At 41.5% G+C, this 17,626-nt stretch overlaps 1 protein-coding gene across 3 annotated transcripts in view; it reads left to right on the top strand.

Annotated features, from left to right (window-relative positions):
* The first annotated feature begins 896 nt into the window (after positions 1–896).
* TERT (telomerase reverse transcriptase) overlaps positions 897–17,626 on the top strand; it is a 31,002-nt gene continuing 14,272 nt past the window's right edge. Inside the window, exons 1-7 of one of the 3 annotated variants that reach the window (XM_080583034.1) lie at positions 897–1,395; positions 2,264–4,109; positions 6,650–6,845; positions 10,434–10,623; positions 13,689–13,871; positions 15,207–15,368; positions 15,726–15,821. In XM_080583034.1, coding sequence (XP_080439160.1) covers positions 1,060–1,395; positions 2,264–4,109; positions 6,650–6,845; positions 10,434–10,623; positions 13,689–13,871; positions 15,207–15,368; positions 15,726–15,821 — 3,009 coding nt within the window. In that variant the 5' untranslated portion in view covers positions 897–1,059. The remainder of the gene's footprint in view (positions 1,396–2,263; positions 4,110–6,649; positions 6,846–10,433; positions 10,624–13,688; positions 13,872–15,206; positions 15,369–15,725; positions 15,822–17,626) is intronic. The other 2 variants (XM_080583035.1, XM_080583036.1) reach the window with 2 other exon arrangements.

Genomic DNA, 17,626 nt, shown 5'->3' with positions numbered 1-17,626 from the left:
AGTTTTAGATTACACACTACCATGAGCAATTCAGATCCTTCATTCCAGAGTTTGACAAGAGCCCCAGGCCCAGCCAGCTGGTTACTTTTAGGGTTTACTCTGCTCATCCCCATCATAACCTCTTGTACAATTACTCTAATTTCAGACCCTCTACCAAAAGCAGATCCTAAGAGGGATTCCTTGGATGTGAATCCTCCTGATTTCATCCACAGGAAATCTACCTTAATAAACTAGCAAGACTCAATCAAAAACTTGATCTTCAACACCCGTGTCAACTGTAGCTCAGGCAATCCCCAAGACACACAGCATGAATTATTCACCGAAAAGACGCCGCTTAGCTGCTTGAAAAATCAAAGCCAAAGTGTCTGGCCAGACGTTGTGCCAGACACGCGTTTGTGCCGAAACCAGGGCTGGTTTCCTGCCTCTCAACCTTCCGCTTCAACCACGGTCTGCTGCATCCACCCTGCCATGCGAGGCCTCGCGCAGTGCTCAGAGCGCATTTCCAGGGCGCCCTAGGATGCTCTGGAAAGCGCGCATCACTTCCAGGGGTCCCGCTGCCCCTCGGCCTCCTGAGGGAGAGAAAGGCTGTGATGATGTGCCTGTAGGGCACAGAAGGAGAGAAATCACTGAAGGAGAGCATTTCCCTCAGCGGTTCCCTCAGCATCCTCCCTCAGCATCTCCCCACAATATCTCCCCACAATATCTCCCTCCCCTCGGCATCCCCCCTCAGCCTGGGGGTCGGCAGCTGGTGCTGGCAGAGGGGAGGCCGGTGCTGGAGGAAGGAAGGAAAGCCGATGCCGGTGGTGGTGGAGGAAGGCACTGCGGAGCTGGACAGCAACCTCCATCCCTCCGGGGCCCGCCCCACCCCGCCCCGGCCGCCGCCCCGCCTCGGCCACGCTGGGGCAGCGCGCCACGCCGCCCGGGGGGCTCCTTTGTGAAGGGAGGGCGTTCTCGTTTATTTTATTTTTTATTTTATTTTTTTTTCCACACTACGCCTTCTTTAAAAAGCTGGCGTCCGGCCGTAGCCCTCCGTCCGGAGGAGCGCGAAGGGGGGCGGCGATGGAGGAGGGCAGGCGGGGCGGCGGGAGGGGAGCCGCGGCCGCCCCAGGTTCTGGTGGTGATGGCGGTGATGGTGGCGGCGGCGTGCGGCGGCGGCGGCCCCACAACATGGCGGGCACGGAGCCCTTCGGTGCCGTGCTGGGCGCCCTGCGGGACTGCTACGCGCAGGCAGCCCCGCTGGAGACCTTCGTCCGGCGGCTGCGGGAGAGCGGCGCCGAGGAAGCCGAGGTGGTGCGGGACGACGACGCCCCCTGCTACCGGACCTTCGTGTCCCAGTGCGTGGTGTGCGTCCCCCACGGCGCCCGCGACATCCCCCGGCCCTTCAGCTTCGAGCAGGTAGGAGGGACAAGGGCGCCGGACCTGCCCGTGGAGGCGCGGGGCTGCCCGGGGGAAAGGCGCTCCCCTCGCGGCCGGCACCGCTGGGGCTCCCCCGAGCTCCCCTCCGCGCCCCGAGGTGCTGGGGGGAGCCGGGGCTGCCCCTGGCGAGGGGTGGGCGGCACATGGCTGCGGTGGGACGAGGGGATGTGGGGCTGGGGAGCCGGGCTTTGAGCCCCTGCTGTGGGGTCGGGTGTGGAGAGCAAAGCGTGGCTCCACGGGGCGGCTAGGAAGGAGAAGGGCCGCTTTCCTCTCCCCGAGTGCTTCACGTACCAGTTCTTGGGCAGGAGAAATGGTTGGGAGAAGAGAAAAGTGCCGGGAGACACCGCAGGCATAAGCAGAACCGTGCCGCCGACCGGGGCGGCGCGGTCTGTGCCCGGTTGTGGAGTGTTGTATAAAGTTGTGAGCTGGGTTGTTTTGTTAAAACTCCTTTATTTTACGTAAAAGGAAATGGAGGCCTCAACCCTGGTGGTAGAGCCTGCGCGAGCGCAGGTTTAGGGGCAGAGCGAGCTGAAAGCCCTGAAGCTGGGTTGCTGAGAGAGGGGAGAGGAAAAGTGTCGGGTGCTTCCTGGGCATGAAAGTCAGGATCAAAGGATCAAAAGGGCAGGCGTTAAAAAGACTTCCTTAAAGCGGTCGTCTCAGGTGGCTGGATGTAAACACCTTGCGGTAGACTTCAGTCTTGTGCTGGTGTAGTGCTTGTGAATTGCAAAGGTTTAATGCTGAAGTCTAGGACTGCATGTATTTGGCGTGCCTGACTGTTTAAAGCATGCGTTGTCATTTGTAGAAGAGTTGTTGATTAAAAACTAACCTTCCTTCTTTCTTTCTTCAGTTATCTAGTCAGAGCGAAGTCATCTCAAGAGTCATGCAGAGACTGTGTGGGAAAAGAAAGAAGAATATCCTCACATATGGATACTCCTTACTGGATGAAAACAGTTCTCACTTCCAAATCATGCCACTTTCAAACGTATACAGCTATCTACCCAATACTGCAACAGAAACCATGCGTATCAGTGGCCTCTGGGAAACACTGCTGAGCAGGATAGGGGATGATGTGATGATGTATTTATTGGAACACTGTGCAATCTTTATGCTGGTTCCCCCTAGTAACTGTTACCAAGTTTGTGGGCAACCAGTTTATGAACTTATTTCACAAAATACAGACTCATCCCCAACGTTTGTTAAACAACGGTTTTCAAAGCATAAACGTAGTAGCTTGCTTAACTATACGCAGAAAAGGCTAACGTTTCATAGACACTATCTTTCAAAGTCACGTCAGTCGAAATGCAGGCCAAGACTTGAAGCTAATGTTTCCAGCATGAGAAATAAAACCAGCAATAATGTACAAAGCCTAGGGTCCAGTGCTCTGGAAAAACAGAGTAGCTCCAATTTATGTTTGTCAGCTACAGCACCGTCTTTAAAAAGGAAGCTTGACAGGGAACAACTGGAAGTCACAGCTAAGAGAGCAAGATTAGAAGAGAAAGAGAGAGAGGAACAGGCTTGTAATACCACTCCTGATGTAAACCAAAGTATTCCCAAGAGGTATGGAACCGGCTGTGTAGCATCACATTCTGTAAGTCTTATTAAAGAAAAATACATTTCTCAAAGAAGTAACAGTGATATGTCTCGTCCTTCTTTAGTTCACAGTTCTCGGCATGGGAAGAAGTCTGTGGCAGACAAAAGCTCTTTTCTGCAAGGAGTTGAGAGTAACAGACGTTTAAAGCCCAGCATTGAAATGCAAGTAGAATCCAGTAGAAAGAGAGTAGAGACACGCAGGCCTATACCTCGGTTGGATTGGATACCAATCGAACCGATGGAAAGTAGTTCTTCAGGACACGAAAAGCAGGAAAGTCCCGTAGCTCATTTGGCAGAGGAGTTACCAAATAAGGTTTTGCCATCTGCAATATACATTGACAGGAAGTTTCTTCTGTATTCTCGCAGGTATTGGAGAGAAGGTTTCCATAAATCCTTCCTATTGAATCGCTTGAAGGGTAGTCAGGCAGGTGTAAGACGGCTAATAGAAACGATATTCTTAAGCCAAAATCCGTTTGGGCAAAAGCGCAACCAAGGTCTGCCACAGCAAAAATGGAGAAAGAAGAAGTTTCCCAAACGCTTCTGGAGAATGAGAAGAACGTTTCAGAAACTCTTAAAGAATCATGGAAAGTTCCCTTATGTAGCTTTCTTGAGAAAAAATTGCCCTCTTCGGGTATCTGAAACCATTTTGAGAAAAGCCAAGCTGCTCAGTCAGGCACCTTTGCCTGGGGAAGCAGAGGCTCACAAGCAAGCAGAACAGCTTGGGAAGGAGCCTACTAAGCGTGTGACAAGCAGCAGATGCGAATCTGGTCACACCGACGTGCCCAGCAGCTTACCTACTCCTCTCGCAACATCTGCGTGCGGGGAGTCAGGGAGTGAGGAGCAGATTCCTGCAGAGGTGTCTGATTCAGTCCTCAGGGAGCTTCTCAAGGAGCACAGCAGCCACTTTCAGGTGTACGTCTTTGTGAGGGAGTGCCTGGAGCGGGTGATCCCCGCTGAGCTTTGGGGTTCAAACCATAACAAGTGCCGGTTCTTCAAAAACGTGAAAGCGTTCATTTCCATGGGGAAGTACGCTAAGCTTTCGTTGCAGGTGTTGATGTGGAAGATGAGAGTAAATGACTGCATGTGGCTTCGTCTGGCCGAAGGTACTTAACATTGCAGAATTAAGGGGTGGGGGGTCAGGTGGCTGGCCAGGTTTAGGGTGCGGAGGGGAGGGTATTGAATCTGGGTGCAGAGTCATTGGGTTCATTGCTAATAGCTGGAGCTGAGAGAGCAAACCTCATAGTGTTTGCCATTAACTGGTGGTGGAGGAATACTTAGACCTGTCTCCTGTGTGCTGAGAATGTAAGTTTTCATTATTTTCATTTAATTGGATGACAGTTTCATACAGAAACTAGTATTTAGAACCTGGACCTTCAGCAAAACTCCTTGCCTTCTGCTCCCCAAATTACCAATAACTGTGACCTAGGCATGGAAGGAGCAAATGCAGTTTGCCTTTTGGTTACCATAAGCCATCAGAAAGCACTAAAACCAAATCCAGGTGCTTGTAGAGTCACGTGTATCTCTTCTCTGGGAGTAAGCCATCATCCCACAGCATTTTTTTTCCCCCCTCACATCTACCTTGTGAAAAAGACACGGGTATGGGACCTATGCAATGCCTGTGGTCACCCACCATCAGTTACCTTTCTAGAGCCCTCCTTTAGGAACACGAGACCCTTACTGATCACAGCTTCAAGCTAGGCAGGTGGTGGTGCAGCTGTCATCAGGGCTGACCACCTTCCAAGGAGGGTGGGAGTGCCAGCTGATTGCATTGAGTTCTGTACGAATCCCTCCTGTTCGGTCATCTCTGGTGATGAAAGGTAAATTTTGCTTCCCTGAAGAAGCCTTTGTCCTAGGACAATTCTAGGCTGAAGCTGTGGTTTTGTGGTTGATTGCTGTGGGATCTCATGGTTATTCTAATTTATTTTTTTTACGTTTATTACATTCCGTTCTCCATCTATAAAATGTGGATTGCACTTCCTTAACTGTTACATTTACAGAATTCTTGCCTAGCAATATGCTTGGATCCTATAGCAATCAGAGATGAAAATGGTATTCCTTTTTAAAAAGGTGCAGTTGGGTTCTGAAATTACTACAGGTCCTCTGTAATGAAGAAGGAAAATAAAGTCTGGTATTTGAGACCTGATGTCAAAAGTCAGGGAGGTACACGTCTATAAAAAACTGCTAATTCTAGCAAATACACAGACACAGAAACTTTGGCTCAAAAACACGCTTTTCAAAATGCTGAGGATTTAAATATTTCAAAAGGGTTTTTACTGTACAAATACATTTGGTTTGTAGTTACTTGGAATGCCTTACCTTTGAAAAAATTAATACCATCTTACTCAGTGGTCTGGTTCCAGGAAAAGCAACACATAAGCTTAACTTCAATTTTTTTGAAACTACTCCCATGTGCCTGAAGTTTAAACACACGTTTAATTGCTTTGCTGTGTTGCAGGCGTTTTTCTCTCCAAAAGAAGTGGTGGTGGTGGTTTCTTGTAAATCATGACTACAGTTCAGGGAATTGACAGCTGCTGTCAAAATATTAGAAAACTGGTGATGTAGTTCCAGTACAGCTATTTAACATGCTGATTTAATTTGTGTATTTCGTGGCCTGCACGTTATGACTTTTCAGTGGAAGAATCAGCCATTGTGTTCTTCATTGATGTTTTCTGGCTTCTACTGAAGTGAACACTCTTTTTATCTCTTTATGGCAGTCTTTTCTTAGGTGCTGTATATACATGAAAGTGTCTCCGCCCTGAAGAGCACAAAAATCAAGCAGGGTAGAGAACTGGAAATTTATTTCCATTTGTTAAGTTTCAGTCTTAATTGTCAGCTCTCTTGTGTCCAAATTTGGCTGTTTTTAACACATTTGTGCTGTGCAGCTAATTAATGTTTCTGCAGAGTCTCTTTAAACTACCCTGTTGCATTATGCTAAATTCTACTTTTAATTAGAAAAGTATTATTGAAAAGTTGCAAAAATTCAGAATTTGTAGGGTAGAGTTTTACTCTACACTTGGCCTGCCTGCATTTAGACATCACAAAAAAAGCCTGTGGGCTTAAATTTGATAGCAGCTAGGAATGTTCTAGCCTCATAATTTTTGTGCCATCTAAATATTAGGAGTGCTGACAGACTTAGTCTGATTTTTGAACTGCAGCAATGTTTTATATAGGTTGTCTGAAATACCTCTTTCTCCAGCTCAGCCCAGTTTAACTCTCTCAATTATTTTTACAATATACCTAAGAATTTTCATTCTTTTGCTTATTTATTAAATACATATATATATATTCTAATAGACTTTATTTCCATTTTATCCTTCGCTTCAAAATGATCCTGTCATTGTGCATTAAAGATCTTGCACAAGCAATGAAAGTAAGTCTTTGGGTTGCTGGTGGTATGTATTTGTATTATGTGCATCCATTTATCACTGCTAATTAGTTTCCATCTTTATATGTGAAGTTTGGGTCATGTTATTTAATACTAGTGAAAAATCAGAGCTGTGTCTGTAGAATTGTTCTTGCTTTTTTTTTTCTTTCCATTAACCTCATGCTAAGAAATGAGTGTATGTGTGTTTTGTTTGTTCCGTTTTTTACTAATATAAGTAGTTGTTATTTGCTATAACGACCTTTCAATTGTTTGTTGAAGGTAATCACTTTGTTCCTGCTTCTGAACATTGTTTCCGTGAAGAAATTTTGGCTAAATTCCTATACTGGCTGATGGATACCTATGTTGTTGAGTTGCTCAGATCATTTTTCTATATCACCGAGACCATGTTCCAGAAAAACATGCTTTTCTACTACCGAAAGTGTATTTGGGGCAAGTTACAGGACATTGGAATTAGGTAAAATTAGAAAACTAATCAAACATTAATGAAATATATGGAAGTCTCATGTTTTGCACTGTGAAGTTACAATTCTGCTTTTATTTATTGCCCCTTTATCCTCCTCCCATTTGCTTAATTTTCCAAAGGAAAAATCGACCTGTATTGGTAGTTTGCGTGGCTTATAGATCCAGAAATGTTTTGTGTGAGAAAACTTAGGCAAATTTGAAATTCTTTGGTAGGAGAACAGAAACCTTTGCAATGATAAAATCAATTATGAGGAGGATTTTGTTTTGATAAGTCAAATTTTTACGCCTTTTAACCATCAGTAAAGCATAGTGGCAGCATCCCAAAGTAACCTTGAGAAAGCTGATTTAAAAAATGCTGAATTTTCTTTAACTGCTTTAATTAAAAAAAAATAAATCTGCTGAAATGCTCTGTCCATTATTTCAGACAGTAGCCTTGTGGGGATTTTTTTTTTTTTTAATTATTATAAGATTGAAGGGTTTAAAAGCTGCAGCTTCTTTTTTTTTAGTGCAGCTATGGAATTCCATGTTGCTTTTTTTGGTCTTAAATGTGTGCGTGTGCTTAAGTTAGCACCTTATTTAAGATCAAATCTTAAGCAATTGAATGAGAAAATAGTGAAAATCAGAAGACAGTTTTAATGAACAGTATTATGTGTACATCTCCAGAGTTTATATCTTCTGGGTTTTCATTATAAATTGCTGGTGTCCAAGAGAGCTCTGGATCTGTTGGAAATGAGCACGCCTGATGCCTTGTGTTCTGCCATTTTAAATGGTGCACCTTTTACATTTGATGGGGTCTGATGATCTCTAGTTTTGTCTGCGATTTTTGGTAATTTTTAATTCTTTTTACAGTCTCCATGCTCCCTGAGGTTAACACTGGTATCTCTCCTGTGCAACTGCCTTGCATGTGTGTTTGCACTTCATGGGGCCCTGGAGCTGTTTGCAGTTACAGCCCAGAATAAGCAAGTTAAACAGCAGCAGTAAAACACAATTTTCAACCCGGAATACTTTGTTTGTCTTGTCTTCAAACTAACAGCATTAGTGTTGTAATGAGTGTTTTATGTAGCTTTAATGTACTTCACAAGCTAATGGTTTTTTGTGTAAAGTACCACCCAGCAAGAAGTCTTACAGGTTAGGTATAATGCTCTTTTTAACGGGGTGTATGGTTAAAAGAAGACAAGTAGTTTTGGTTTTAGCCCCTTCTTTCCTATCACCAATTTCCCCCCCTCCCCAAAAAGAAACCCAGTGTATAAGGACAAGGTGCTCTGACATCAAGGGACCCTAATTTGGGCTGATCCTGCTTTTTCCTATTTCTTTCCTGAGTATTTCCACCATGCAGAAATCAGCGCTTTCAGCACTCTTTTTTAGAGTGTGCTGTGTAACATGAGGTTACTGATCCAGCTGACTGCGTTCAGACAGGTGGCAAACTGCCTATTTCACATGGGCGGAGAAAATGTGGGATTTAGAGGTAGTGGGAAACAGCTGTTCAGGGCTGCCTGTGTCGCCTTGGCCATTTCTAGACTCTCTGGGCACCATCTCCTCATTCCCAAGCAGCATTTTCAGGAGCTTCTGATGATTGAGTGCCACAGGCTGTTGAGCTGCTTCCATTTTCCCTGGAGGAAAGAGTATCTGGCTTCGGTTGTTTCCCTGATGACTGCTCTGCAGCTGTCCTGGTTCTTTCTCCTCTCCAGCTGGAGCTGCTCTGGTCAGATTGCTGTCAGGAAGCCAGGTGTAGCCACTGATGCCTTCCCACTTATTTTTGTCCTCCTTTGGAGGAGAGAGGATGGATGAAACAGACCAGGACTTCGCTCATGGGTTTGCCTTTGCATTGCATTGCCCTCAGGGTGTAAATCCTTAACAGTGCTGTGAAGGCGAACTGAGCATGGTTCAGTGGCCACTACATCAGTGTATGTTCAAAATCATCAGCGCTGCTATAAATGCCGTGAAATAAGCAATGAGTGTTGATGCAGGCAAAACGACCTCAAGCTCCACAACTGGCCAGAGGTAGTAATAGTGAAGATCTGCAGATAGCTGGCCATGGCCTTCACTTTCAGAGGAAGTCATATTTTTAATAGGGATGGATTTTGGGGTGGTGGTGTTTTGTTTTTTAATCCATTCCAGTGTCATCAGTGCAAAGGGATGGAGGCTTGATTTGGTTGTTTTTGTTGAACTGATGTTCTTTATTTTATCTTGGTGATCTAGCTAATGCTATAATGCGTGCATGAAGTCCTGTAGGTTTAGGAAAGAAGTTAACTCATAATGACTGATAGTGCTCTCTAGCTATGTACACGCGATCTGTCCTTTCCTCTGTACTTTGGGAATTTTATTCCAAGTTTGAATACAAATCTAAAACACTTGCTCAGCTTGCTGGCCCAGGATGCCTCTGTGTTCCTTTTGGCATGCACTGTATCACTTGGACCCTGACAGTCTCGAGCACCTGGATCTTTGGCTTATATGTGGGTTGTGTTGGCATGCACAAGAGAAATATTTGTGTGCTTCATCTGCATGCTTGGCTTCTCAGATGCCTCCTAGAGCATGCTTACTAGTTTTTCACCATCTATCCACCATCTTTTGTGACAGCATGGCCTCATTTTGCTAAAGCAGCCTGTGGGCTTCTGTGGGATATGGAAAATAGGAATGGAAATTTAGAGTTGCATCCTTTGCTCTTCAGGGATTTGAATTCTCATTTTACTTCCTGGGGGTCTGTCCTAACAACTGGGCTGTAGGGCTTTGTGAAGTGGCACATCCTTTCCTTCTGAACAATACAAGCAGTGTAGGACACTGATCCAAGTCTTATGTTGCAGGTAGGGCGCTTTAACCATCTTAAGTAAAAGCAAGGTCTTTGTGTCACCTCCTTTTCCTGCCTTACTGCGTGGGAGGAGAGTATTGGTTTGGACTAAGCTACACTGAGCTGTAAATCCTGAGGGGGTGGCTGTGAGGGGCAAGCACATTTCCCAGTAAGATAAATTTGTGACTTGGGAGTGTTCAGTTCTTTATTGTTTTCTGCTGGTTGCTTTAGCTGACGCCTGCTCATAAGGTCAATTCTTTTGAATCCTGTTACTGTGTACCTAAAAGCCCTAAATTTTTTTTATCTAGTATCTCAGTTCTCTATATTTTTTTAATAGGTAGTAGGTCTCCTAAATGTCAGTAGAACACTGTGTAAGTCCTTCCATGGGTCTCTCTTTACATAGTATTCAAAAAGTCCTATTCAATTTGGTTTATATCTTTCAAGCTTCTGAAGCAATGTAAAATGTCTATCTGTGGTTTTGTATTATAAAAAAATCATAACGTTCAAATATACTTGCCTAATTTGTGGATAATTTTTTATTTGTGTTAATTTAGGTGGGTTTTTTTTTACCTTAATTTGCATCAGGAAGAAATATATGCTCTATTATTATATTGCATTGTCATTAAGATAACCATGGAACTGTTCTGAAATTCAGATTTCCATGTCAGTTTCTTTAGAAATCTGTAATTATCTTCTTAGTAAAATGTTTGGGTTCAGTTACCATTAAGAGATGAAACATTTTAACTTCTATTGCATTTCCTATTGCTTACACTCAATGCGTATTTATTTTTTTAGAAACCATATTGCCAAAGTACATCTACGTCCTTTAACTTCAGAGGAGATGGAAGCGATCCATCAAAAAAAATACCTTCCTATGGCGTCAAAGCTCCGTTTCATTCCCAAAGTCAGTGGATTAAGACCCATAGTCAAAATGAGCGGTGTTGTTGAAGCACAAACGTTGAGCAAGGAAAGCAGAGCAAAGAAGGTGTTTATTTTTCTTATTGTTTTATGTGGATTTGTTAGATGTGAGTTTTTTTTTGTTGTTAATATAAAACTAGTGGTGAACTGAGACATTGAAATCAGAAGGACTGAATGTGCCTACCCATTGCAACTTAGCATAGCTTCTCCTTTCCCACTGCTTAATTGTCATTACCCTCCAATTCCGGAACTGCATACTTCTGCTTGTAAGCCTGCCTTAAGGAGACGAGTCTAACAGAGTGGCATGGCCTGCCCACTGAACATGTTTTCTCTCTCTTCTCTTTCCATCTGTTTCTCTCAGCTCGATGTGTCTGATTGTGGTGAACATTGGCCATCCAGGGGGTTGAAGGACAGAAAACTCAAAGATATCCCGTACTCGGTGTTCAGAACTAACGCGTTGCCTTTATTTGGCACACCAGAGGGTGAGGGACAGATGGGTCTGGCCTGTTGGGGTTTCCCTGAACACTGATTGTGCGTGTTGATGGCTGTTCACAAAATAATCCATTTAACAGGCCAGTTAACTGCAAGATACAGTGGGAGCCCAATTTCACTCTCTCCCATGACTAAATTGTTTTTCCTTAAGGCTGAGTCCCATGTAGAGCACAAGATGAAACACTCCTCAGATGGGTGAGAGTTCAGTGGCTACTTAGTACCTGTGGTTCGGTGTGTGATCCCAGACCATACTTTAGGACATCAACTAAAAGCTGTTCTGAAGTGGTTACTTTCATCATAGTCTTTCTGTGGCTATCCTACCGTCAGATTTCAGAGCATGCTCACAGTTAATTTGGGAATAGCTGTAGTGCTTTAAAAGGTTCTGTTGCTCCTGTAACAGATTGGCATGAAGGATGACTTGAGACCTGAATGCACTAAAAAAAAAAGGAGGTTCAAAGTTAACCATGGTAGCTGGCCAAGTGGCTTCATAGGAGAACATCACAAAGCATGGTTAATGATTTTCAGATATCCAAGAAAAGCTGTAATAGTGTTGTGTTGCTTCTGAGACAGCAGACAGACACAAAAAGAAAAGTGTGCTGTGCAAAACATCATATTGAAGAATTTGGGGCTTACAACCTACTGGAAGTAATGTGGTTTTTTTGTTTGTTTCTTTTTTTCCAAAACTTTCTTGGCTGCACAGTTTGTTTCTGTCACGGCCTCTTATCTTGCAGCCTGTTCCAGTTTTTCATCCTGTCCCATATCCAGCTAGTCTCTGCTCTCCAAATTTCTCCAGGCGTTTGAAGTGTAGGAGGAAGAGCAGCTTCAGGTTCTTTCTATCTGACAGTGTTCCAGGCTTTGGAATTTGCAAACCAGTCTAGAATTGTAGGGGTAGACTTTGCCAGCTTCTGTAGCTCAGCACTGGAATGTGTCAAGATGAATTGTCAAGAGATAATCTCTCAAATGTCCAGCAAATCAACTTCTGGCTCTTGGGCAGCTCTCAAACGTTGCTGCAAAAAACCATGGTGAGATAAGTCCAGTTCTGTGAGTTTGTCCTCAAATCAGCATAAATTTTGTTTTGGTTTAAAGGTTTTATGTAATTGCTTTTCATCCTTCTTCCCTTTCTGTTTGAATCTGTGTATGTGTATATATGCATTTTTATATATACACACAGATGCATATATATTTAATGGGAAGCCCGAAGCACTGGGTGTGAGGAGGGTTCTTAGTGATCTGTTCTGTTTGAGAATATATAATTTTTTTTTACTGCATTCTGCAGATATTCTAGCAGACCCTCAGGCTTTGCAAAGATGTTGATAGCTCTGTGGATTAGATTTGTTCTGGGAAGTTGAGAAACTGAATGGAATTTCTGCCGACATTAAAACAAGGAGCCACTGAATATTGTGACTCCAAGTCCCTCAGGACTAGTTCAGGCTAGGTTTTGAACTCTAAAACCTTAGTTGTCTCTTATTGATTTACCCACACACACCCATATGGCCATCACTTTAGTGAAAAGGTGTTAAAGCAACCATTTGGGACATGCTCTTAAGAAAGAAAGGAGGAACTTCTCTCCTGATAATTTGTTCTTGCTGCTTCTATTTATCTTTGAGCTACATCTCTACCCTTCTGCCTGTTTTTTCTTAGGAACACGCCCTATGCTGGAAAAGAGATCACAGGGTTTCAGGAATCACTGAAATCCAGAATCACTGGATTCAGGAAAATGTCTTAAATTTCAGCAGTCTTTTTTATGGACTAGTCAAAAATATTTTGCAAGATCAGCCAATGAATTAACATAACTACTTACCTTATGCAAAACAGTAAAGTTGGATCATGTTGTTCTGCAGTCAGTGACAATAGCACACTAAATCTTTTTTGTGTGCTCCAGTTTTTCCAGCTTTTCGCTAACACCTGTAATTGATTTTTTTCAGTGTAAAAGTAAATTTCTTCAAATGAATTGATAAGCTTCCAAAGAGTAGTTTAAATGCAGTTGTGTCGTGATCATGACAATACTACTGAGATTAAGAAACCTTTTATATTCTGTGTATACATTTTGTGGGACTTATCCAAAGTTCTAAAAATTCATTAGCATGCAAGTGTGCAGGTTTACTTTTTTCATCTTAAATTTGTATTTCACTATTCCCGTAGCTGAGAGAGTTAAATTTTTGCTAAAGTACCTGCATAAATTGTCCCCGAAGGCTCAACTGATGATGCAGATGGATTTAGCTTAAGGTCTCAGGCACAAGTTCTTTTTGCCATTCTTGTTGTGGTGGTGATAATCTCCAGTAGAGAGAATGGATGATATTTAAGAAAACTTACCTTAGAACTCATGGTGGTTTTATTTTCTGAAATCCATCCATTTATGTCCATGACTGTTAGACCTTGATTGCCAAGAGTTAAGTACAGGGAAAAAAAAGGGGGGGTGGGGATTTAAATGTATTCCCCAAAACATCTGTGAGTCTGTTTTGTCACTTCCAAGTAGTTACTACCACTATATTCAGGCTTTCTGAAAACTGTATTTGACCAAAAAAGTTCAGTAAATACACAATTTTCCTCTCATATTTCATCTAAATGAGAAATGTATGTATTGCACAGAATTTAGAATGTTTCAACACACTTCAGGGTGATTCTTTTTCATCTCTTTAGCTGAATCACTACAACACGCAACTTAAAAATCTGTTTAGTGTGTTAAATTATGAACGAACTATAAACACCAGTGTCATCGGCTCTTCAGTGTTTGGGAGAGATGATATCTACAGGACATGGAAGAAGTTTGTTAAAAAGGTTCTTAAATCAGATGGTGAAATTCCTCATTTCTACTATGTAAAGGTACGCCTTTTCTAATCCAGTATTCAACCTAACTTTGCAAAGTCAACTAGTGCAGATCTTTTACAACTGAGATAGCTGTGATGTAAGTGCATAATTATTTTTTTTTCAAAGTCAGTTTTTGTGCATGCTTAACATAGACTGGTTTGTTTCTCCTGCAGTAGTGCTTCCTTTACTTTGATATTTTTCTGCTCATCTTTCTGTCATGTAACAGTTCTTGCTTCTGGACATAGACTCTGTTTCTGCAGTTACATTACTTGAGTATAAAACAGGAACAAAAATGTAAAGTTGAATGGGATTTCAGGGACATTTTCTCAAATTAAAAACAGGAAAAATTGGGTGTACGCATTTGAATAAATTTAGTGTCTTGTGATAAATAGGTGCCTTTTCTTAGTGTCTGTTAAAAATAAACATCCTAGCTCTAGTGTTTCTCCAGCAAATTTACTCTCCTGCTTGAAAAAAATGAGCGCTTGTCATATCTCATTATTTGAAGATTTTTTTTAATTAACACTTGTGTTAAATAATGTCTAGCTGAAGCACAAAAAGTTGCATAGCTTTGAGTTGGTGTGATTTATATAAAACTATACAGATTTATGATAATATAGTGAGGCTTCTCTTCCAGGTGTCATGTCCTAAAATTATTTTCAGAAATTGTTTTGTTAACTTTCAAACGAAAGAATCGTGTTATTGACATAGTTCTTACATTTTTTTTGCTTCTTCAGAAGGTTTTGAATTGTGACAATGACAAGAAAAAGCAAAGTTAAAATTGCAATATGAGATACAGAAGAGGCAAAACATCTAGGTTTTCAGCTTTCCAGGAGTCTGTAAGATGTCATCTTCATGATTGTATGGAGAGGAAGGTTTCTTAAAATATCTAAATATATAAAAACGTTAGCAGTAAACTTCAGTTAAATGATTGAAAGTTAAGTGTAAGTTTTAGGGCTGCATGTGCAACTTTCAGTATGCTACCTTTCATCTCCACTAGTATTTAATCATGAAAAAGAGTGCTACGCAGTACCGATGAGCGTAGGACCTGCTCTACCTTCTTCTGCTAATAACAAGGATTATTCTGAAAATGATGGCTTGGTTGTCCCCTGCAAGGGAAAACTCACTGATGGCTGAGGAAAATATTCTCAGTTAAGCAATGTCACACATGTTAAGCTTTGTCACGCATTTGGAAATAATGATGTAATTTCACTCCTATGTGTTGCTTCAGCCGTGTTTGTATACTACAACAGTGACTTTTTTTTTTCCATACTGCCACAGCATTTATGGTGATATTGGTGAATATGGAACATAAGATACGGAGCATAATGGAAGCTATTTCTTCTGTTTCAGGCTGATGTGTCCAGGGCTTTTGATAGCATTCCTCATGATAAACTTGTGGAAGTGATTTCACACGTCTTAAAACCCGAGAAAAAAACTGTCTACTGCATACGGCGCTATGCAGTGGTTATGATCACTGGAAGTGGAAAAGCCAGGAAATTATATAGGAGACACGTATGACTTGCTACTTTCTTCTACGTGCTGCTGTTAATATGTTTCTGTCCAAAGAATATGTTTGTTTATAGCTTTTTTTGTGTGTGTCTAAACTTGAATTAGGTAATTACTTCATAAAATATTTTAATACTGTTGGAAATTTTCTGGAGGGAACAAAACTGCTTTTTACGCTTCGGTGTTGAACAAAGAAAGAAAAATGTGTTGTGGGAACAGAGACACGAGAGAGAAATTTCGTTTTAACAGATCTGTTAGATTAAAACAATGCAGTAAGAGTGGGCCTTCGATCTTCACTGAATAAATTCTGTCTGCTAATGAATCTTCTATTTTGCTTTTGTCATTTATTTGTTTAATATACAGGTTTCTACTTTCAAGGATTTTACGCCAGACATGAAGCAGTTTGTGTCCCGGCTTCATGAGAGTACCTCATTGCGAGATGCAATAATAGTTGAACAGGTAAATATTAGGAGGCTTCTTTTCATCTGAAAGGGAAAGCTGCAGAAGTAGTAGAGGAGGATTTAGGGTTTCTTTTTGTTTGTTTAAATGAATGTACATATTATATGGTGGTGTGACCTGTCTTCTAGTTAACAAGCACTTTCCACAGAAAAATTCAATGTTTCTAACAGGCTTTCAGTGGAAGTGATGCCTGAGGCAAGAACTCTGACAAAATGTCATTCTGGACTTCTCCCGGATTTTCTCATTTCTGTCCTATTCTGTTCTATTTGAACCATAGTTTTCTTTTTTTCATTCCTAATGAATTTCATTACTTGTTGCAGAAGTTTTCAAATGAAGTTTTCAATGCATGCTTTGTCCAAAATGTACAGAAGTAAGAAACTGGAAAGTGTATTCTAAGCGAAGCAACTAAGGGAATAGATATGGCACCCTGAAGAGCAAGCTTCACTTAACAGAAAAATGACTTTAAAAAATCAGCTTATTTTAATGATTACTTGCCAAGGCTGATTAGAATGAACTCTTCTTCACAGGAGTTAGTGCAGTATAAAACAAGATCAACTCTTGTATTTTTTGTTTGAAGGGATTACTTTAACTCAGAAAGTATGTTTAAAAATTATATATATTTTAAATTGACTCCAGCTAGCAGTGTTGCAAGAAGCAATCATCCTTCTGTTGTTTAAATTCACATGCTTCAGAGAAGTGTATTAATTTCAAATGATGTTTGTTCTCAAGACTTCCTTCAGTACAAGGAATGTGACAGGCATAGAAATAGATGATGTGCCCAGTCAGTTTCTTAATACATTTTATTGCTTGACATCATGGTGTTCCATGATAAAAACCTAAAGATCCTGAGCCCAAGATGAGCAAACAGTTTTCTTCCTTACAGGCTACTCTGTCAAGTTTTTCTTCACTTGCCAGTGGAGAATTAGGAAGTAGAGTAATTAATGCTTCTAACATACAAGTAAAATGGTAGTGTACAATCTACATAGAGCTAGAATGTACAGTGTGAGTGGTGCACAGTTCCAGGATCCTGCAAAATAGAGAGAGCCTAGTGAGTACGTGGATGAAAATGAAAACCAGCTGTATGTGTGATGTGTATTGTGTTTCGTTCTCCTTCCAGTGGACATCTAATTTAGATAACTGTTAGATACTAAATGAACAGCAGCTGTCTTTTTCATTTGTGTGTGTGAGATTTAAAAAATAAAAAAGTGTTATGAGAAAAATGCCATGCCAGCATGGATCTCCATGCCCCGAATGCATCATGATAGCATTTCAATACTGTGTTCTCACACAACTTTCAAAAACTGGGTGCATTTGTCAGATGGTTAATCTATGCACATAGGGAGTTGTTTTGCTTTAGGTCTCGAGCAGTCATTGTTAAAGGGATATAAACTGCTCTAAACGAAGCTTTTATTACATGTTTTTAACACAAAAGGCTTCATAAATATTGAGTGGGCTGTCATGCATGGATCATTTCTAATGCTGGGCAAAGGATTTGTTTTGCAGCAGAACTGGCAAGTGAGTTTATCAGTAGTTGTGGAATCAGAAAGAACAGGACAGAAGAATGATCCTCTGGACAGAAAGTGACTAAAAGAGGGAGGTATCATATTGTTGTAATACAGTACAATAATCAACACTTTAAAAAGTGTTTTAGATGTTGTATTTGACTACTTCCCAAGTAACACCAATCAAAACTGCTTTTCTCCTAAAGAAAACCAACTGAAACCTCCATTGTTCATCTGTTGGATGTGAGTGGCTTTTTAGGGTGTATATTCAGATTTTAATTTTAGGTGTTTGCTTTGTTTCTT

The sequence above is a fragment of the Anser brachyrhynchus genome (assembly GCF_964034855.1).
Source record: "Anser brachyrhynchus genome assembly, chromosome: 2".
In the NCBI taxonomy this organism is placed as follows: Eukaryota; Metazoa; Chordata; class Aves; order Anseriformes; family Anatidae; genus Anser; species Anser brachyrhynchus.
The sequence above is the reverse complement of the archived record's forward strand: the minus strand, read 5'-3'. Positions and strand labels throughout refer to the sequence as shown.